The following is a 23,067-nucleotide window of genomic DNA, read 5'->3' on the forward strand; positions in this document are numbered from 1 at the left end:
AACTTATTACCAAACTTAAAACCATGGAGAGACCTGGTCTGAATAGAGACAACTGGATTCTTATCTCATTATACATCATAAAGCTATTTTTAGCCATCTCACCCATTGCTTTTTCCTGTAAGACCAATTGCAGTCGTTAACAGTTGTCAACAGGTTTACCACACCTATCAGCCAATCACCCATTCCCACCACCCTTCTGAGTAATACCCCTCCCCACCCTCTCACTATATATAAGGATCTGGTGATTTCTGTTTCAGTGTATCTGAAGAAGTGTGCATGCACATGAAAGCTCATACCAATAACTAACTTAGTTGGTCTCTAAGGTGCTAATGGAAGGATTTTTTAAAATTTTGTTTCGACAACAGCAGACCAACACGGCTACCTACCTGTAACTAGATCTTTTCAGCTGAGTTTCACCCCACTGCGTCCACCTTTCTACTTCATAAATTTCCTGTATAAACAACCAACACTTTCACACAGATACTTCTTATGCTTGTATTTGCATAATACTTTACAGTCCCCCTGTGCAAATCATAGTTTTGCTTATTTTGAACATTTGTAACAGGCAGTTAAATAAAATGTTAGTGGACAGGCAGTGCTGTTGCTTTGTTAATACCAGTAACAACTGGGTATTTTGTATATCATTGAAGGGAGAAGAAAATATTAAAGTTCAAGTGTTGGTATGTACAAAATAGATAACATGATCAGAAAGAATACAAAACTGCTCATCACAGCTTGCAGCAACTTCTCTTTTGTGTTTTTTCATATAGGTCCACTACATCTAAGTCAAGGGATGCACAGGAATTCTGAGGGAAAAGAATAACAGAATTTAATCCAGTGTGAACGAAGTTAGCATTACAAATACTTTCACGATATTAAGGAGTATATTAATTGAAACAGTTATGAATAACATTAATAATCATTAATAAATATGACTTTAAAAACAGCATTCCATAGTAGAGTGGCCATTCATAGAATCACAGAATCGTAGAGTTGGATGGGATCACAAGGGTCATCTAGTGCAATGCAGGAATCTTTTGCCCAATGTGGGGCTCGAACTTACAGCCCTGGGATTAAAAGTCTCATGCTCTACTGTTTGTAAAAAAAACAAACAAGGTTTCTGCCAGTTCAGGCAGGCCTGTGCTAGTCCATCCGTGTTTATGGCCAGTGGGCCTTGGGCTATTCTGACTTCCTGGTATACATGTGGTTGACCAGAGCTCAGCTACCTTCTCTAGCAGTGGATAAGCACATCTTTACAGCAACACTGAAAGGCTGTGGATCAGGATAGCCTGAAGACTGTTGTCCACGTGCTGCAGTCCAGTGCTACCCTCAGGACTAAAAGCCTGTTGGATCAGCATACTGTTCCCTATATGACTAGGCAGATGCCTTTGGGCAGAACTTGAAGACAATCTTGTTCTCCCGCTATTTGTTTCCCAGCAACTAATGCTGAGTGGCATGCTGTCTCTGAACATGAAGATTTCATATAGCAATTATGGCTAGCAGCCACTGATAGACTTATCATCCATGATTTTGCCTAATCCCCCTTTGAAGACTTCTAAGCTAGTGACCAACACTGCATTGTGCGTCAGTGAATTCATACACAAATTATATACTGTATGAAGTAGTGCTGTCTGTTCGGAACTGACTGCAATCTGGAATTCCTAGATTTCTCTCACCGTAGTCTTTCTTTTTTAAAAATAGAAACAATAGCAAAATGCATTATGCTAAGGTTAAGGAATTTAATTCACCAATAGCACTTCAATGTCAGAAGAACAAGACTCAGTCTCCCGACAATGCGAAAGTATGTGAGATGAGTCAGACAGCTCAGTATCTTTCCCAGATGCTGAAGTCAATTCAGGATTCTAGATGCTGTCAAAACACATATTATGTAAGAGAATGTGCATGACACAAATTTCTTAAATGTATACTTAGGAAGGGGGTGGACAGTATTCCTGAAAGTCGTAGAAATGCATAGTTCAGCTACTCCGTTTTTCATTTATTTTCAATTTCACGTATAAAAACATACCCATTCCAGGTAGTTCAGCTATTCCTAACAACAGAAGCCACACTTTCAAATTAACACTGTTTTCCATGAGACACAAAGAACTGCCAGCTTTTGTGGACACTATGGCCTCCTTTGGGCATAATGCTAACTTATAGTTTTATCTTACATGAACGAACCTTGGGCCCATCAGCTCTCAATCCCCTCCTGACAAAAAAAATAGTAGCTTTCACTTCCAATTTAAACTAATGGGTTTATTGCTACATCTGAGCTCAGACAAACTGTAGTTTAGGGAAACAAGTCAACTTCAAAGTATGGTTTCTGATCCTGGCTTGTTTCCTTAAACTTCAGCTCCCATCAGCCCTAGCTTGCGTGGCCAGTGATCAGGGATGATGGGAGCTGCAGTCCAACAACATATGAAGACCACAGGCTCTGCATTCCTGCTATATGACAGACGTGGGATGAATGCTGACCACAGTGGAATTCAGTTGTTTTTTTCAGCTTGGAGAGTAGGTTTCGGAAGTCCATCTGAATGACTTCTGGCTTGCCTTTGGTGGTGTCCACTCGCCAAGGTCCCTCTACACTTAATGGGTTGGTGACAGGGTGTCTTCAGTTTCTGAGCCTCATGACACTCCAGTAGCCCCTTTTCCCAGGATATAGGGCTTGGGGAGCAACAGATCCAGTGGGCCTCTTGCCAGCCCCTTCTTACAACCCCCTAGGGTTACCTCCAGTGCACTTGTTATACATCTTCTCACTAGATGACTGGAATAGCAGGGGAAACCTCTTGGCAAAGCCCCCTATCCTTCACTGTTGGTAGGGGAAGAGGCTATAGAAGACCAAAGACTTGGTTGTCCCCTAGCTTCCTCCCCAACGGTTGCCTCTGGATTATTTAAGCTCAAAAGCTCCAATAGCTCTTCATCAGTCCCAGGTGGTAGCAGATATGTTGCTGTTTTATATGGTAATTTATTTTTTAATGTGGAGTACCCTTTTTGAGGTGAGGAGACCAGAACTGTACATCGTATTCCAAATGTGGTCACACCATAGATTTGTATGGACAGAGGAACTGGTGTATCATGGTGGGTAGGGTGGAAAGTAGATTTTAGGCAAACTATTGGAGAGATTGGATGGGTCTGAATTGGTCATTGTTTTTGGACTGGATGAGACTGTAGACTGAGTCAACATGATCAGAAACCTTAAAGTGAGGATCCTCAGGCAGAATGGGCTCTGTGTCTATCCCTTTAAGAAGGCCCCAGTCCGTCTCTACAGGAGCCAGAGCCCAGCCAACAACGTCTGGAGATTTCTGATCCCAAACTTATAGGTCAGTAGGTACATAGTCAGTAGATCCGAATGTTTAAACTTTCCCTTTCTATCACATGTATTTTCTTTCTTCAAAATCTGAATTTATTTAAGGACAACTATGAGAAATGTTGGTCAGAAGTCAAAAAAGATTTAGAAATTTGGTCTAGATTGAGGCTTTCCTTGTTGGGACGAATTGCAGCTATAAAGATGAATGTATTGCCAAAAATGTTATTTCTGTTTCAAACATTGCAAATTTTGGACAAGATGGACTGTTTCAAGAAGTGGCAGAGAGACATTTCTAGATTTGTCTGGCAGGGCAAGAAGCCAAGAATAAAATTTAAAATATTAACTGATGCAAAGGAAAGAGGCGGTTTTGCCCTGCCAGACCTTAAACTTTATTATGAGTCAGCAGCATTCTGCTGGTTGAAAGATTGGCTACTTCTTGAGAACACAGACATTTTGGATTTAGAAGGTTTCAACAATGTTTTTGGGTGGCATGCATATTTGTGGTACGACAAGGTTAAAGCACATAAGGTATTCAAAAACCATATTGTTAGGAAATCACTGTTTAATGTCTGGATAAGATATAAAGACTTATTGGAGAGTAAAACCCCAAGGTGGCTGTCGCCAATGGAAGCTAAGGCTCAGAAAAAGCTCAATATGGAGGCCAAATGGCCAAAATATTGGGAAATTTTGGAGCAAGAAGGAGACAAACTGAAATTGCAGAGCTTCGAGAAACTAAAAGATAAAGTGCGAGATTGGCTTCATTATTATCAAATAAGAGAGGCCTATAATTTGGACAAAAAAATTGGTTTCCAGGTGGAAAAATCAAAGTTGGAAATAGAATTGTTAGAACCGAAAATTAAGACTTTGTCTAGAATGTATAATTTGCTGCTAAAATGGAATACACAGGATGAAACGGTTAAATCAGCTATGATTAAATGGGCGCAAGACATAGGTCATAACATTATGTTTGCTGACTGGGAACAGTTGTGGACCACCGGTATGAAGTTTACGGCATGTAATGCCTTAAAGGAGAATATAATGAAAATGATTTACAGGTGGTACATGACCCCAGTTAAGCTTGCAAAAATTTATCACCTGCCTGATAATAAGTGTTGGAAATGCAAAGAAGCTGAGGGAACATTCTTTCATCTTTGGTGGACGTGCCCAAGGGTTAAGGCTTACTGGGAAATGATCTACAATGAACTGAAGAAAGTATTTAAATTTACCTTTCCCAAGAAACCAGAGGCCTTCCTTTTGGGCATAGTCGGCCAATTGGTGCCAAAGAAAGACAGAACATTTTTTATGTACGCAACAACAGCAGCAAGAATACTTCTCGCTAAATATTGGAAGACACAAGATTTGCCCACCGTGGAAGAATGGCAGACGCAAGTGATAGACTATATGGAGATGGCAGAAATGACCGGCAGAATCCGAGACCTGGGAGAAGAAATGATGGAAGAGGACTGGAAAAAGTTCAAAGACTATCTACAGAAACATTGTAAACTGTTTGAATGTTAAAATGATGTGGGATGTAAAGGTAACATGGCATTTGGGATATGGTTAAAGGAGGTAGGAAAAAAAGGATTTAAAAAAGAGGGGAAACTAGAGACTTAATAAGTGGGAGCCTATAATTATAAATGAAACTTGAAAGAGGGTTAGAATTTGCTGAATCTGACGGAATAAAGAGGAACACAAAAAAGGGAGATGTGAGGAGGTCAGGAAAGAGGAATACGAAATCTTGAAAGTTAAAAGTGGATATTTTTCTTTTTTCTTTTTCTGTATTATGTGTGAATTTTTTGTTGTTTTTTTCCCCCCTCTTCTTTTTTTTGTGTTGGTATATGTAGTGTTTGATTTTTATGTTTTGTAAAACTCTAATAAACATTTATTAAAAAAAAAACAAAAACATTGTTTGTTAAGGTACAGACAACAATTTGTAGGCTAAATATATTCACAGAGCAGGAATGAATTTGTATTTCTGGGCCATCTAATTTACAAGATTCAGTCTAAGAAAAAGAAGTTGTTGCAGTGAGCTTACCTTGTTCAATATTTCTTTAGCTAGCACTAAAAAGGCATCTTCAATGTTAATATTGTCCTTAGCACTGGTCTCAAAAAAGGGTATTCCATATTCCCAAGCAAGCTGGGGGAAAAAAAAGGAACATGAGTTTGAATTCAAACACTACTAATGCCTAGAAAGTGCAATTCATAGCAAACTCAATTTGAAAAGGAGCTTGCACAATCCCAGTTACAAACTCTGTCACAGAATGAAATCAACAGACCTCATTTCACAGTCTATTTAGGGTTGGGAATGAATATACAGGAACCCCCCCCCCCATTAACCGTGTTCAATATGTGCATGACTATGCACACGCGCATTGCGCCAAACCCAGAGGTGAATAAAAAATGTCGCAAAAAGGGGTGGGGTGGAGGTTTTCAGTTGTATCTCAAATATATGCATGGTGCCTTTGAACATAAGCCCACCTAAATGGGGGTTTGCTTTTATATCCATAGACATGATCTATTCTCTCTCCCCTCTGCCACCCCCCCCATTATTATTGGATAATAATAACCTACAGTAAGTCTCCTTAACAGCAAGATTTAACCTACAGTAAGTCTCCTTAATTAGCTGGGTTCAAACCAATATGACCCACACACTGTCATTCTCAAAGACTGCACAGGTAGCAGACACTCTGGGCTCTGGAATGCTGTCAGAGTCCCCATGCTGCCTTCACAAAGCTTGATACGTGCGGAAAATCTGTTGGGTGTACAGGTGGAGAAAATAAATAAATAAATGGAGAGTGGGAAACAGTTGGCTCCCTCACTTTCCATTTATTTATTTCCCCCAACACAACATAAATGGGTCTTAACCATGAGTGTCTACATTGTTTTCAACTGTTTTAATGGGGTTTTCAACTGTTTTAATGTGTGAATTGCCTTGAGACAGTCGTTTAGAAGGCAATTAATAAATCAACAATGATGACCATGACAACAACAACAACAACATATTTCTACTATACAACAATAATTTCATTCTAATCTTAGGTTATACTTGTTTCAAACGTAAAATATCACCAATGTATGGACTCTACAAAGCTTTAAAAACATTTTTGCAGTGACATTTCTCAGACATGCTTTTCAAACATGTTTGGCCTTATGATCCCCATGGAGATCTTACAAAGGAGAAAAGAAAGGTCAAATAAATTGAGAAAGAAAAGAGCATGCATGCCTTTTTGAATAGCAAATCTAATAATTTCTCTTGAAATGAGTGTAGCTCCCTAGAAAATGTCTTTCTTCTAGGCTAGTGGGGGAGGGAGGGAGGCATACAATTTATAGCTATTTTGAGCACCTGTAATTACTGGTTTCTATAGTTGATTACAGGAACAAATGAAAAGGATTGAATTATTCGTGCCAATAGAAATAAGCCATGGGGAAATAAATAATTTAATGAATCACATTAGGAAGATTTTTAGAATCCCATCCAAAACAAAGGCTTGAATCCTAACTACCAAAATTTTGGGATGGTTAGCAGGAAAATCTGAGGTGAAAAATGTGTGTTCTTGGGGTAAAAAAGAGGCTTATAAAGATGTGTCCCTGAAAAATCTCACATAGGTCTTCAACCTGGTTAATTAAAAATAATAAGAATCGCAAGTGTTTTTATTTTTTGTCAGTTAACTGGCAAATAAATGGAAGCTGGAGAGTGAGGGAAGCTTGTTTTGTGTGGAGCTGGTTCTCCAAAAGCAATGAAGCAGCTACTCCCCTGCCCTTCTGTTGGGAAACGTGAGAGGAAAAGATGGGGAGGTGCTGCTTTAAGCTGCTCAAGGCACTTTGGGGTCGCTCCAAATAAACCAGCTTCCTTGCCCCCCCTCTTTGTGCTAGAACTTAGGATGCCTTGACTTGGCGGCTCTTGATGGGCCATAGTCAAGGAGCATGTTTGTTGGGGGGGGGAAGAGGTGTGTATGTGTGTGTGAGTGCGCATGTGTGTGTGGTGATCTTCAGAGAATGAAGGTTGCAGGGTGTGATTCTGGACCCACCCAAGCACAAACATTACCCTTGAGGAAACACAGTTCTTTGTGGAAAGAAGGTCCCCCATTGCTCAGTTAAAGGCATTCCTTCCTAAACCAAGGAAAGGGGGCATGAAGTGCCTGTTAAAATGGTGCTCCCAATCTAGAAACAGTGGTCATATGGTAAGAAAGCCCCCCAGGGTCCTTTGGGAAGAAGGACAGGCTATAACATGATTTAATAATAATAGTAATAAGTAGCAGCAGCAGCAGTAGTAGTTGAAAGAAACTTTTAAACAAATAATTGCTGCCTGAATAAGCATGGGCACTCTTTAAGTCAATTAAACATTTTAAAACTGAGTACGGTAATCTAATTGAAAACACAGCAAAGCTCTAATATGAAGACCATTATTTGTTAATCTCAGTAAATATCTGAAAGCACACGGGGTTGTACCCAACAAAGTGGTCCCATTTCTGCAAGGACTTCCACTGTGCAATGCAACTTATAATTCTTTTCCTCCTGCTATGCTCCACCAACCTGTTCTGGGGGTTCCCTTATCCATCCAGAGCGGACTTTTTTGTGGTGGTGATGGGGGGTGGGGCAAGCTCAGGAAGAGGAGAGCAGAAGGAGAGATTCCATTGTGCAAGCAGAAGTCCTTGCATAAATGGGTCGACTTCACTGAATACAAGCCCAGATCCTTTTCTGAGGCTATTCTCTGAGGGTCATCTGTATTTGAAGAAGAGAGAAGGATGAGGATATCCAACACTTTCTGGTGTAGCACTCCATCATTAGAACACTCTCCCCCGGAGAGGCTCCCCTGTTGGTGCCATCCCCTTCCAGTGCCAAGGAAATAAATTGTATCTATTTATATGTTTGGCTTAATACCTTTTAAAATACAAAATAAAACCAGAGCTAAGAAAGTATGAAACTCCTATTTTAATGTTCTGCTCCTTTTAATGTTCTATACGGTATTTTATTTTATTTTTTTATTTTTACTGTCAGCTACTCTTCAGAAAAAGGGATGCAGGTGGCGCTGTGGGTTAAACCACAGAGCCTAGGACTTGCCAATCAGAAGGTCGGCGGTTCAAATCCCTGCGACGGGGTGAGCTCCCGTTGCTCGGTCCCAGCTCCTGCCAACCTAGCAGTTCGAAAGCACATCAAAGTGCAAGTAGATAAAGGGGTACCACTCCGGCGGGAAGGTAAACGGCGTTTCCGTGCGCTGCTCTGGTTCGCCAGAAGCGGCTTAGTCATGCTGGCGACATGACCCAGAAGCTGTACGCCGGCTCCCTCGGCCAATAAAGCAAGATGAGCGCCGCAACCCCAGAGTCGTCCTTTTTACTCTTCAGAAGCATTTGGAGCTGAAGAGCGGGGACAAAATGGTCCAAATAAATAAAACAGCTATATGAAGAAAGGCGGGTGGGATGTTACAAATAGTAATAAAAATGGTAAGGTTTCTGTACAGGCAAACAGGATTTCAAAGCTTCCCCATATAAAGTGCCACATAAAGGTTAATAAAGATGTAACTATTATATTCAAACAAACAACAATACAAACAGAAAACAGGCAGGACATAAATTGAAATGGATAACTACATAAAGGCATGAGTTTTAAAGCTGAAAAATGTTGCCTAGCTGTTTCTGACTGAAAAATAGCACATTTGTCTAGCCTTTAATATTTCTACCACCCACACAACATATGTCAGAACATCTCATAATTTTAATTAAGGAAATGTGTAAGGCTCTTTTAGAACCTGTACTTAGAGCTTATATGATGATTTTTCAAAAGAAATGTGTTTCAATCTTGGTTTAGATCACATTCAACACTGTTCCAAACAGGGAAGTCATAGACAAAAGTCAGGGATCTCCAACTGGGTGCCCTACTATGGCATGCGCAAAAAGTCTTAGTAAATATTCCCTCCAAAAATCACAGTACACGAGAGACTTTGCATTCCTGCTCAGGTCCTGTTGGCACTGGCTCAGCCTCTCCTACATTGAGCATGTCCAGATTCCACTGAACACGGTGGGAATATTTACTAATACTTTTTGCAGGTGCCATGTGCGCAGGCACGGTGAAAAGGGAGGAAGCTACAGGTGGGTAGCTAGGGTGGAGATAGAAAGCTTTCCCCCTTTGTGAGCTTCCTTAACTTATCTTAGGATAAGTTATCTTGGGATCTGAGCGGTTTTTTTTTTTTTGTAATTAGATCAACCAATTAGTATGGGAAATTTGATTCAAATCAAATAATTAAAATTTATCTATTTGCTTAGTGATTTCAATAATGACTTAAATCACTCTGCTCAGGACAAGACTAAAGTTCATTTGTGTACCCCCAAAGACCAATGAAGGATTTTTCATACATTCTAGCTTTAGAGTCCTCTAAGGAAGAGGTTTTCAACCTTTTTGAGTCCACGGCTCCCTTGACCAACTACATTATTTCTGTGGCATGCTTGTGGGGCTCAGGAGCCCAGTTATGGCACCCCTTGCCTGCAGAGCTGGGAGCCTCTCACTCTTTTTCAAACACCCTCCCTTGTGGAGTCTTCCCTCAGCCTCCTCTCCTCCCCCCTCTCCTTGGGTGGGAGTCCTCCAGGCAGCCACTGCTGCCATCACTAGTCTCTGAGCTGCCCCACCCCCCCACCCCAAAGAGAGGTGTCTCCCAGAGGCACCATTCGCCTGGGGAGCTTGTAGCCAGGACTGCTGCAATAAACAGCTGTGCAAGCCTTTGGGAGGCAGAGATACAAGAGGGCATCAGCGGAGGGAGGGAATGAAAGAGGGACAGAGGCCAGTGTTGCCCACAGCACTGCTGACCATCATTCAAGGCACCCCAGGGTGCCACAGCACATTGGTTGAAAACCACTGCCTTACATCTTGGTTAAAAAGGTGCTTAGGATTACAATCAGGCCTTCTGAATGGTCTGGAGACACCTGATGCTGTAGGGCTAAGCTGCCCCAAAGAGAAGTGCCTCCTCACAGTGCCCCACAGGGGCTTGGGAAGAGGATGCCCTCAGCCTTAGTGGCCCGATGGAGACTGGCCAAAGGTGAACATGAGGCCAGCACCTTAATCACCTTGGAAGGCAGCAATGGCAGCAGCGGGCACTGCCAGGCTTGCATGGCAGAAAGGCTCCTCTTCAGCACCAGGCACTCAGCTCCCAGGCAGGCCTTGCACACAGCAGGCACAGCAAGGCCAGCGCAGCACCTGCCTGCCTGCCCAGCCTCCCCACTTGTCTGTCCATTTCCAACAGCAAGGGCTGGTGGACTGGCTGTCTGGGCTCCCTCGCCCGCTTGATTGCTTACTCCAAGGCTGCCTTAGCTCCTGGCAACCAGCACCCCTTGGCCAGCCCCAGAGGTGCCATTTGTCTGGGGAGCTTGTAGCCAGGGCTGCTGCAACAAAGAGCTGTGCAAGCCTTTGGGAGGCAGAGACACAAGAGAGCATTAGAGGAGGGAGGGAAGGAAAGAGGGACAGAGGCCAGTGTTGCCATGGCACACTGGTTGAAAACCCCTGCTCTAAGGATAATAGTGAGCTTGCTCAATGTTCACAGTTATATATGAGAAAATGCTACTAATTTATTAGCAGAGCAAATACTACATGATACTACTTGATGAAAGCAGGTAACATTGGCTGTTCTGCTCCCTAGGAAAATTTCACCAAATGGAGAGAAATCAGAATTATTTCCTATATTGTGACAAAGGAATGGAAGAGCAAACAAAATCTAGAAAGGAATGAGAAATGGTAATGGATTGTTCCATTAACACAAAGTTATTCTGTTAACCATACAATTGAAAAAGGCATTGAACTATTTAGAAGCCAGAAAATGTGATACGCCAACACTGCCCCCTGGTTGAATATTCATCACGATAGCTTTTAGTTGACTAACCACAAACGGTTCCAAAAAAGCATGCAGTTTGCTCACCTTCTGTAGGAGGCCTGTATTTACTTGTATAGATCAAGTAAAAACTGTAATATTTGCGTATTCCAGATGCAAGAGACTGATGCAAAATATGCAAATAATGCATTCTTCTTAAAAGGGAACTCTTATATTGAGATACCACTTGAAAAATCTGCCCTTCTTACAGATATTGTATTTTATATGTTTATATCAGGGGTAGTCAACCTTTTTATACCTACCGCCCACTAATGCATCTTTCTTGATGGTAAAATTTCCTTACTGCCCACCAGTGCTCGATGGAAGGAGGGTTCAGCTTGTGCCGTAGAACCCCCTACTGCCCACCTAGAATCCTGAAACGCCCACTAATTGGTGGTAGGGACCAGGTCACAACCCCTGGTTTATATTATATATTTTGTTTAAAAAAGAAGAAGAGGTGAAACAATGTGATAAATGCCTTACCTTTTTCCCTCTGTTTTTTGGAATGACACGTTCGGTCTCCTTATCACACTTGTTACCCAGCAGTATTACCTCCACGTTTTCATCTGTTTTCTATAAACAAATGAAGTGAAATGAGTATCACTAAAGTGGACTCCAAAACATGCTGTCCAGCTCTTCCCCCACCCAATAATCATTTCCTCAATAAATATAAAAAACGGAGTCTGAGGCAAGTTGCACCATCATCTACAACTTTAATGAACTAAGAAGAGACAGAACATGTTGGATCTGGAGCCTCATCCTGATACAGGGTTCTAGCTTATTCACTATGCAAGGTTAAAGTCCTAGGCCTAGACCAATCCCATGAATTATGGCATTGGGGGTGGGGAGGTAAAGGTAGATATCGTCCTGGGCAAATACTTAAAGGGAGATATACATATTTTTATGTATATCATGCTATGGCCACACGGCTAATGCAATAAAATCTGATTATAATTATGGCATTGCACCAGCAACACAACCTTTATACCAATCTTGCATATTCTTGGGGAGCCAGAGGGAAAGGTGCCAAGGCAGAAGTTCATCAGTTACAATCCATAGCCACAAATTAAAAATGGATGATGTGTGCATGAGGCTTAAAAACCAGGGTGGGGGTGGGCTGCAAATATCTAGTTACCAGCTAAATGGAACTGATGGAACCAAAAGATACTACTCTGGGAAAGCAAAATATTTTCAACATGCATTGTTCAGTACAGGTGGGTAAAACAAAAGCTACAGTAATTAAGCAAAATAGCAACAACCTAGACAGCATCTTAAACCTAGACAGCAAACCTAGACAGCATCTTAAAAAGCAGAGACATCACCTTGCCAACAAAGGTCCGTATAGTTAAAGCTATGGTTTTCCCAGTAGTGATGTATGGAAGTGAGAGCTGGACCATAAAGAAGGCTGATCACCGAAGAATTGATGCTTTTGAATTATGGTGCTGGAGAAGACTCTTGAGAGTCCCATGGACTGCAAGAAGATCAAACCTATCCATTGTAGGAGTGCAAATATCCAGAGATGTAGTGATCAGGTGCGATTGCTATCAAGAATCATATCAAAATAGTTTAAACCCAGTCAACGCAATGCTTTCATTGCTGACACAGATGGCTTACTCTATATCTGTTATAATTCCTCATAGCAATCCCACCTGATCACTGCATCTCTGGATATTTGCACTCCTACATCCCATTCTGAAGGAAATCAGTCGTGGATGCTCACTGGAAGGACAGATCCTGAAGCTGAGGCTCCAATACTTTGGCCACCTCATGAGAAGAGAAGACTCCCTGGAAAAGACCCTGATGTTGGGAAAGATGGAGGGCACAAGGAGAAGGGGATGACAGAGGATGAGATGGTTGGACAGTGTTCTCGAAGCTACCAGCATGAGTTTGACCAAACTGCGGGAGTCAGTGGAAGACAGGAGTGCCTGGCGTGCTCTGGTCCATGGGGTCACAAAGAGTCGGACACGACTAAACGACAAAACAACAACAACAACAGCAACAACACAAACATCCCTGTTCAATACATAAGACAGACAAGATCAGCACCCTAAAAAAGCAACCCATTAGCAGAGCTTCTTATACCACATACACTCAACAGCAGGATACACCTCTCCAAACAAACGGGGTTGTATGTCACTAACTCAGAGTGGACCCACTGAAAGTAATGAACCTAAGTTAGTCACATATATTAATTTTAATAAGTCTGCTCTGAGAAGGATGGCTGATGTATACAACTCATTCTTCTCCCGGGGGTTGAAGTGCGTTCTCAAGCCCAGCTACCTCATTTGACTTATTCCTATGGAGAGCTTATAGCTCAGTGATAGTATAGTACTTGCTTTCTTGTCAGAAGTTCCTAGGTTCAATCCCTGCCACCTCCAGCTAGAAGGATCATGTACCAGAGACACCACCAGTCAGAGCAGATGATTCTGGACTAGATGAACAAATAATCTGACTGCCACAAGGCACTGTTCTATATTATTCAGGCCTTCCTGCCCCCTTCTATTATTTCTTTGAGCTAAGGAAACTACTTACTTCTTAGTGAATGTCAATACAATGATATCAGAGGCACAAGCTGGAAGATAATAGATAGATAGATGATTGATAGGTAGATAGATAGATCCTCCACAACCAAGTTTACTACATGCTGGGTTCTTGGTTCAACAAGGACTCATACAAGCTCCCATAGTGCTTCCCAAATCACAAGATCCACTACGAATCACCTGCCCGCCCAATTTAGAATATTTTCCTTGATAGAGGGTGGTATATCATAGCACATGCTTACTTGCTTTTGCCCAGGGTGTACCCCTAAAGGCCTTGGCAAAACACATAGAAATCAATGTTAGAAGAGAAACCACTACTCCTATCCAGCAATAAGCAAGGCCACAATCCTATGTACATATGCTATGAAGTAAGTCCCATGCACAGGACTGGGCACAAATCTTTACGTTTCTGCCTCAAGAAAGTCCCTAGCTCCTACTGTTGGAAACTATCCTATCTCTAGCAAAGAATTCACAATGTTATTGTTATTTTTGACTTTCAATTAGGTGTCTCCTTGAGTTAGATTTACTTCTACTGCTTTCTGATAGCTCACAGACCCCAGGTCAAGACGTACATGAACTGCAGCAATAATTTCCTCAAGAACAGAGGGTAAAATAATCCCTGTGACTGAAGCATACAATGTGGGCATATAATGGATAGCTCTCTTACTTCAAGGCAATTGATGGCATCTGTGAATATCTAAATTAGAAGAAACATGTTCTGAAACAGATCCTGGCATTTACAAATGTATGTGTATTGTAAAGTTAGTGATACTTAATGGGCTGGATACAGAGAACCGTGAATGATGTTATGTTCAAGGAACAGGGCTTTCCCACTCCGTCCTCTGAACTGCAGTTGCCAGAGCCTTCCGAAAAGTCAATCCTGACAGTGTGGGATGTGGCACAGTGGGCTGCTGACAGAGTGAGGAAACGACATACACACACCAACAAGCCAACGTTTCTGCTTGTGCAAATCACCTCTGGAGCCAAACAATTAAATGGCTTGTTTGAACCAGTGGTCTTCTTCAGTTGCAAGAGGAAAAATATCCAGATACTTAACATGGACATCAAAACTTGTTCTAATTCTTGACAGGGAAATGGGAGAATTCACTGAATTGAGTGTGTCAAGTTGAAGTGACTTGTTTGGCTTCAGTGAAGCTACAAAAGTCACTTTGCACAAAACATCAGCCTTGTGTTTATGAATTATAGGGGGAGAGCAAAGTCCCGCCCCACTGTGTTGATGTAAACATCTGAAAAGGCATGAAGGAACATGGTTTTTATTCATGAAACGTCAGTAGAGTTATGCCGACTCACAACTATGTTGCTTCATTTCAGCAGTACAGCAGCAGGCAAAATTATTAAGGTTACTGTTTCATCTTTTTAATCTACTCAACTAATCTCATTTCATAACTGCAGCTGATGTTCAGGATAATGTAGCTTTTCAAATGAAGTAAGCTCATTGCAAGGGTGCAAAGCACAAGCTGAAAATAATGAATCAATCTGACCTGGATTAATAGAAGAAAATGATGGTTGTTTCAATAGGTACTGGAGCTTTACTCATTAAGATCATTGATTCTTCTATATAAAATTATATTCTAAGTTCCTAAAACTGCATATAATAAATAGAGTAGTTTACCTTTTTATTATTTAATGAGAGAAGTAGCATGCTTCCTAATAACATTTGATTTAAGCGTTCCACATTTGAAGAGATAGAAAAAAGTAGTACTTAAACAAAATGAAAGTGTGCTTCCTTTTTCCTGCATTGTGAAAGTTATGTATCTTGTTGCCTGAGCTGTTCTTCCAAATTCATTTTTTTAAATCACAAAAAGGCAAAGAAGGGCAATGATAAACAAATCATTCCCCCCCCCCCCAGAAAAATGCAATTATACATGTTGCTTCAACCGAAATCTTAAAATAGTGAGTAGCTTCTCTTATAGAGTTTTGCAAAATTCAAATTATTAACATTAGTGTTATGTACTAAGCTTGGATCCTAGAACAATAGGCAGGTAGGATCCTAGAATGCAACAACTGATTGGCTTGCAGGAGAAGACCAATCAGGCTCCAGGAGGAAGTTAATCACCCTATTAGGCTGGTAGGATCGTAGAATGCAACAACTGATTGGCCTGCAGGAGAAGACCAATCAGGCTCCAGGAGAGAAGCAGAATCAGCCAATTAGACGGGACTCATTGTGTAAATAATGTATATAAAGGCCTGAGGTTTGGGGGGAAATTCAATCACTGTTTTACAAGCTGCAATAAGGAGCATGAAATCACTGCAGGACTCTGAGTATATTTCAATTAGTTTAAGAAATCTAGGACCAGTTACTTACATTAGCTTCCTATGGTCATCCCTTAAGCCAAGGACAAGAAAATCCTTCAATAAGGGAAAAATCGAGACTGATTTTACAGCTCTGAAGATTAACAACAGTCGGCTCATCATCTGGATTCTATATGATCTTTGGCCACAAGGAGGAGCAGTTTAATAACATGAACACCAGTACACAAAAGTAATAGATTATGCATAGAGGTTCAGTGCAAGGGACATCTTGTATCTGATCAGCCCAAAAGCTGGTATTAAGGGCACAACAAGCTGTGATGTTAACATGCAGGTTGCAAAAATAAAAATAATGCAAAGAGCATTAGCTGGACATAGGGTGAATCAGGCACTGCAGGAAGGGTGCAAGAAATCCCTGCTTCTGAAAGTGCTATTTGCATTGAGAGGAAATCCCAAAAGGGTGCCAATGCAAACAGCATCAAGAGGAATTTCCCCCCTCTTGAGTTAAATTCATTCTCCCTGTCTGTTATACTCCTGCTAATTATAAGCCCTCCCCCATCTGATGGTACTTGCATTTTTAAAAATATGTATGTTAAATGCAAAAAGCACTTTAAAGCATCACTTGTAGGGTGGCCTTTGCAGTAAGGCTGCATGTTAAATATTTAGCTCAGTATTCAGATTTGTGGGGTACTGAAAAGTGTGAGCAAATTCACCCAGACAGTCTTTACACAGAGGACCTGCCTCTGCCCTTAAAGCTGCAGCTCCCAGGCAGGGGTGCGGGTAGGACTCCTTGGGAACAAGGAGGGCTGGTTGCGGGGAACGCTTTCTCCTCTCCCCAGTTTCTGCCCCACAAACTTATGAGAATACCTTTGTGTGTCAAAGCCACTTTATACCATGAGCATGCTGAACGATGTTCTAAAACGGATTACAAGTTTGCAAAATACAAGTTTGCTTTACAAATTTCTCATATGAGGGTGCAGGATTGATATAGTCCTTTCTCTCTCACAGGTGCTCATATTTTTTAATTGAGCACCTGTGAGAGAGAAAGGACTATATCAATCTTGCACCCTCATATGAGAAATTTGTAAAGCAAACTTGTATTTTGAAGCAATTTTCCTGTAATAAACATGCTGATTGTCTTGAAACTTGCTGCGATCAGCATTATAAGCGCAGAGTATTAAGCTGTCCTTCATTTGAAAGGTAAGAATGATTTAAATATTAAAGTCCCAGTATATCTTGACCTGTCTTGAAAAGTAATGTTTCCCCACAACAGAATCTGCAAGCCTTGCACATTATTAGCATAATTGGCATACAAACATTTACATTATTCTTTAATATCACACTTGCTGGTTAACTCTGACAGATCTACAAAGGTGTTGGTTGTGACACAGAGGCATCAACAACTATTGGATTAATGATATTCAAAATAAAATATATAAAGCATTAGGATGGTTCTAGACTGCCCCGGGTGGCTGGGGCAAACCAGTCAGATGGGTGAGGTATTATTATTATTATTATTATTATTATTATTATTATTATTATTATTATTATTATTATTATTATATCACCATGGGTGGCTAATATCTTGTTCTTGGACTCCAACTCACATCAGACCCAGTCAGCGTGACTATTGGTCAGGGATAATTGGAATGCAACAATGGTTGAAGGGCTGCCATTTAGCTAAACTAAAAGATGCAGAAATTCTCTGCACACTATTAGTACTTGCAGTGCAAGCAGATCACCTATTCAAAAATAGGCCAACATATTCAAAACAAGGTCAAATCCCATTCAGTCAGCTTTATGATACTTAGGGGGAAAGTTCCCAACAGGAACTTTTTAAACCAAGCCTTGCAGCCATGTGCAAGGTGGAGGAGATTTTCAGGAGGGGTCACTGCTGGGGAAGGCAGAAATAACTCTTACCTCCCCACATGCCATAGTTGCATGCTAAGCATTAAGTGTAACGTTTAGCTTGACCCTGATGCATTATGCAAAAATTGCAACCTTTAAAGTCCTTAGCAGATTAGGTCCAGGCTACCTGGGAGTGCACTTCTGTGAAGTACAGTCGTACCTTGGAAGTTAAACGGAATTCGTTCCGGAAGTCCATTTGCCTTCCAAAATGTTTAAAAACCAAAGCGCGGCTTCCTGCAGCCAATCGGAAGCTGCGGAAGCCTCGTCAGACGTTTGGCTTCCAAAATAACATTTGAAAACCGGAACACTCACTTCCAGGTTTCGATCATTCGGGAGCCAAGGCGTTCAGGAGCCAAGGTGTTCGAGATCCAAGGTACGACTGTACACCAAAATCATTAAAAGGGGGCTGGTTCCCAATGCCTCCTTACCTGATTGGCAGGGCCTTTTCACTAATGACACCCCCACGACAGAACTCCTGAACCAGCAAAGCTTGTCCTGCTCTCTCTCTTAAGTTTTAAAAGAGATATGAAGACTCTTTTTTTTAGCAAACAAAGCAAAGCAGTGGCTGATTTTTTAATATCACACTTTAACCTGAGAATTGGCTCTTCCTACAGACAATTCATAGTTGTTATCGTTATCTAGGCGTGTAGCAGCATCAGTATGTATGCTGCTTTATCGAGTACATCAGAATAGGTCCCCACCCAAAATAGCTTACAACTTAAAATGTGATGATCTTAAAGGATATTTTGCTTGTCTGCGTTCTAAACATATTTTTCTCCTTTTCTATTATATTTTTAAAGAAATTTATCCGTAAGTTGGAAGCTGCCTTAAGGGCTCTGTGGAATCATATGTATGGTGGGACAAAAATTACTGACTCACAGGCAACTGAAGGAGTTGCTTAGGATTTGGCCAGACGCTTCTTGTTTTTCTCAGCAATGAACCCCTCCAAATATCCTATGCAATGAAGTCGTGGTTTAAGATCTTACAACAAATCTCAAAAAAACCTATCCACACAGCACATCAGCACTAATACAACACAGGAACAGGACACAACGGGACATGTAGAAATCACACAGCTAACAGCATAATCCTATCCGTTACATGGATGAGATAAGACTACACATAAATATTTTGGGAGGAATTCAATATGGCACTAAGCAGATCAGTCCATCGGTGCAACCATTTCTGCTTGCCCGATGGAGCAATCTGCCCTCTCCTTCCATGCCATACTGTTCAGTGAGTTCTCCTGACCCCACTCCCACAGCCAATCTGTGGTGGCACAGAGGGAGGAGATGCCAAGGGAGCCCCATTGTGCTAGAAGAAATCCTTGCATGGGCTTTTGCTGGTGGGGCTCGTTAGCTGAATTCACTGCCACAGGATGCATGATGGCAGCTTGTTGGAAGCAAGATACTGGAGCATATGGGCATAGAATAGTCCTTCTGGTCCTTGATTCTTTTTCCTTACCTTTCCTTTCCACTATTCCCATTTACTGTTAAGAAAATAAAACTTTGCCCCATAAAGGTAAAACACGGTTAAGTTGTACCCTGTGTAAGGCATAGGATGACAGTGAGAATTAGTAGTCTCCAGCAAGACTTTCAAACTTAGAATTCCCTTGAGTGGGTAGGATGTTTTAATCTTGCCTTTTAAGCACAGGGTTGTCTTTTAGATTTTTATTTGTTTTCCGTTTTATGCCAGAAGAATGTATATGTTTGTTTGTTTATATATTGTAAATTGCTTTGAGTTACCATGGCAAAAAGTGGCCAATAAATGTAATAATAATAATAATTAATAATTATAATAATAATCCTACAATTTGATATAGAGAGGCATGAGAATACTGACTATTGCAGAATAGGAATGGAAGTCTAACTGTTTAAGACTTAATATATATTTTTGTTGATTTGCTGGTCTTTTACTATATGCCAAAGCCAATATTCTTATAATTAATTTACAGTGGTACCTCGGGTTACATATGCTTCAGGTTACATACGCTTCAGGTTATACTCCGCTAACCCAGAAATAGTGCTTCACGTTAAGAACTTTGCTTCAGGATGAGAACAGAAATCGTGCTCCGGTGGCGCGGCGGCAGCAGGAGGCCCCATTAGCTAAAGTGGTGTTTCAGGTTAAGAACAGTTTCAGGTTAAGTACAGACCTCCGGAACGAATTAAGTACTTAACCCGAGGTACCACTGTATTTTTGTTCCTTGCTCTCCAGGAATTAATCTTTGCATATTTCCTGTGAACATGGGCTTTCTCCTTCCAGAACGACAGATTCAGGATTGTATACAATTTTTTAACAAATACTAAATCTGTAGTTCACCCATGACTTCACCCATGTGCTCAAACCCATCCCAATCAATGTTAACGTGTTTGTGGGACATATGCATGTCCTTTGCCACCACCTCTACCACCCCATGTTCAAAAGCAAAAACAGAAATTTGGGGCAACATTGGGAAATAGTTGGGTAACAACATGATGATGTGTCCAGGATTTTAACACACTGGCAGATGAAATGAGTAAGATGTCTAAGTGAGTAAATGCACAGGTGGAATGGATCAGCTGTGAACCAAAAGAATAGAGAGCAAGACTGTGGTCCAGACAAATCATGCGGATACTTACCTCTCTTTACCATGATGCAACACTTTACACAAGAAAACAGGAAGAGACAAACAGTGATAGATCATGGGATATACAGTGGATTCCTCATCTAAATAGCAGCAGTAAAAAAAAATAGCACTCTGTTCTGGGTGCATTTGAGTGTCTGTCCCTAGCTTCTATGAACCTGTCAAAGATCATTGTATATTGAGAGCAAAGGCAGAATGGTATAAACGTACCTCATTTATATCTTTCATCCAGTGTGCAATTCCTTGAAAGCTTTCTGTACTTGTGATATCATAGACAAGAACGAATCCATGTGCTCCACGGAAGAAACTAGTTGTAAATGTATGGAATCGCTCCTGACCGGCAGTGTCCCTATAATACATTGTAAGGAATCATTTGGTACTGCTTACATTGTAAGATTGTGAACAAACAGTCCTAAATCATTAATTGCAGCTTTCTGTAAACAGAAAAAATGCAGAAGCTGCACATACAAATAAAAACCTAGTTGGCATACCAGTTAAGTACTTCTGAAGTAAAGATTCACTCCAGATCAGATTTTATTCAAAATACTATGGATGCAAATAACCCTGGCTTTAAATCTGTGTTGTACTTGTGAAGGAATGGAACAGTTGGACTGCGTGAACAATGCACCAAAAATATACATATGATTAGGCACAAAATGGCTGCACTACCTGATGATAGTGTTGTGTTTTACCACCACCATCAGCTTATGATGCTGCGTGGAGCCAGTTATAAGGGCAATCTTCAAATATCTAAAGGGCTGTCACTTGGAAAATGGAGCAAGCTTGTTTTCTCCTGCTCCAGAAGGTAGGACTCGATTCAGTGGATTCAAGTTACAAGAAAGGAGATTCCAGCTAAACATCAGGAAGAACAGTTAAGAGCTGTTCGACAGTGGAATGGCCTCCCTCCAGGTGTGATGGACTCTCCTTCCTTGGAGGTATTAAAGCAGAGGTTGGATGGCCATTTGTCATGGATTCCTGCATTGCAGGGATTTGGATTAGATGACCCTCAGGATCCCTCCCAACTCTACAATTCTATTATTCTGTTTTCTACATTTTACAATGGTCTCAAACAGGCTGTGGAGTTATGAGTTCTATAGCACCAAACACATTTCTGGAAAAAGTATACAGTCGTACCTTGGATCCTGAATGCCCTGGAACTTGGACGTTTTGGCTCCCAAAAACCCGGAAGTGACTGTTCTGGTTTGTGAACGTTCTTTTGGAAGCTGAACATTTGACAGGGCTTCCACAGCTTCTGATTGGCTGCAGGAGCTTCCTGCAGTCAATCAGAAGCCGCGATTTGGTTTTGGAAGTTGAACGGACTTCCGGAACGGACTCTGTTCAACTTCCAAGGTACAACTGTACAGTGGTACCTCAGGTTACATACGCTTCAGGTTACATATGCTTCAGGTTACATACGCTTCAGGTTACAGACTCCGCTAACCCAGAAATACTGCTTCAGGTTAAGAATTTTGCTTCAGAATGAGAACAGAAATCGTGCTCCAGCAGCGTGGCGGCAGCAGGAGGCCCCATTAGCTAAAGTGGTGCTTCAGGTTAAGAACAGTTTCAGGTTAAGAACAGACCTCCGGAACGAATTAAGTACTTAACCAGAGGTACCACTGTACTAGGATCAGATTGGTTGAGGTTTGCCCAGCTATGTGTGACTCGGTTACATTGGCAAAATCATACAGGAAACAAGATGTAACTGGTTTTCTTGGTTACACACAATGTTGCAAACAGGCAGTATTGCAAGAAAACCTTTTCCACCACCTGCTTTGCTTATAACCACATTAGCACAAACTACTCTGTCTGCCAGTTGCTGCTAGGCGGATTTGTAAAATTGGGATGTGAGGAATCTTTCAGAATTCACAAAGGGCGTGCATTCAAAGGCTGCCCAATCTCACAGCCTACACCTCCCTCCCTCTCTCACACACAGAGTGTTAGTAGATTGACAACAGCAAAAAACGTTGTCTGGTCTTTTATTATATTGGGTTCTATGAGTAGAGTAGTTAGCAAACCTTTACAACATGAACCCAAGCAGCTGTATGGCCACGATCCATTCACACACATTGCTTCCTATAGCAGGGATGGTAAACGTGTGGTCTCTCATAAATTCAAATCCCATCATCCTCAGCCAGCATAGCCAATGAACAGGGAAGATGGGAGTTATAGTAAAACAACAGAAAGGCCCCCAAGTTTTGTTCCCATTGAATGGGTTTGAAAGTAATAAAATATAAACTGAATTGTTACTGAACCCAAAGAAGAAAACTACTTGTACTGGAAAAAAATAATGAATACACATCTTAGAATACCAAGAGCAGATTACTAATTTTGATATACTAATTATTCTAAAGTTTGGAATTTATCAGTTATTTATTATGTACACCACTTAGAGATTTTTTTCTGAATGAATGATCTGTACATTTTTCTAAATAAATAAAAACTCACCATATCTGTAGTTTCATTGCTGTATCATTTACTGAAATGGTTTTTACTTCGAAATCAATGCCTAAAAGAAACAAGGGGGGAACTATTACCGTATCTATAAATATGAAAGGAGAACAAATCA

The 23,067-nt window shown here is 41.1% G+C and overlaps 1 protein-coding gene across 1 annotated transcript in view; it reads right to left on the minus strand.

Annotated features, from left to right (window-relative positions):
• Window positions 1-525: 525 nt before the first annotated feature.
• Window positions 526-23,067, minus strand: part of LOC310766647 (ras-related protein Rab-10-like) — a 38,092-nt gene continuing 15,550 nt past the window's right edge. The window contains exons 2-6 of the mRNA XM_083623140.1: window positions 22,947-23,007; window positions 20,712-20,850; window positions 11,643-11,732; window positions 5,343-5,444; window positions 526-806 (exon numbers count right to left, since the gene is read on the minus strand). Coding sequence (XP_083479266.1) covers window positions 729-806; window positions 5,343-5,444; window positions 11,643-11,732; window positions 20,712-20,850; window positions 22,947-23,007 — 470 coding nt within the window. The 3' untranslated portion in view covers window positions 526-728. The remainder of the gene's footprint in view (window positions 807-5,342; window positions 5,445-11,642; window positions 11,733-20,711; window positions 20,851-22,946; window positions 23,008-23,067) is intronic.

This window comes from Podarcis filfolensis, assembly GCF_964270895.1.
Source record: "Podarcis filfolensis genome assembly, chromosome: 7".
Classification (NCBI taxonomy): domain Eukaryota; kingdom Metazoa; phylum Chordata; class Lepidosauria; order Squamata; family Lacertidae; genus Podarcis; species Podarcis filfolensis.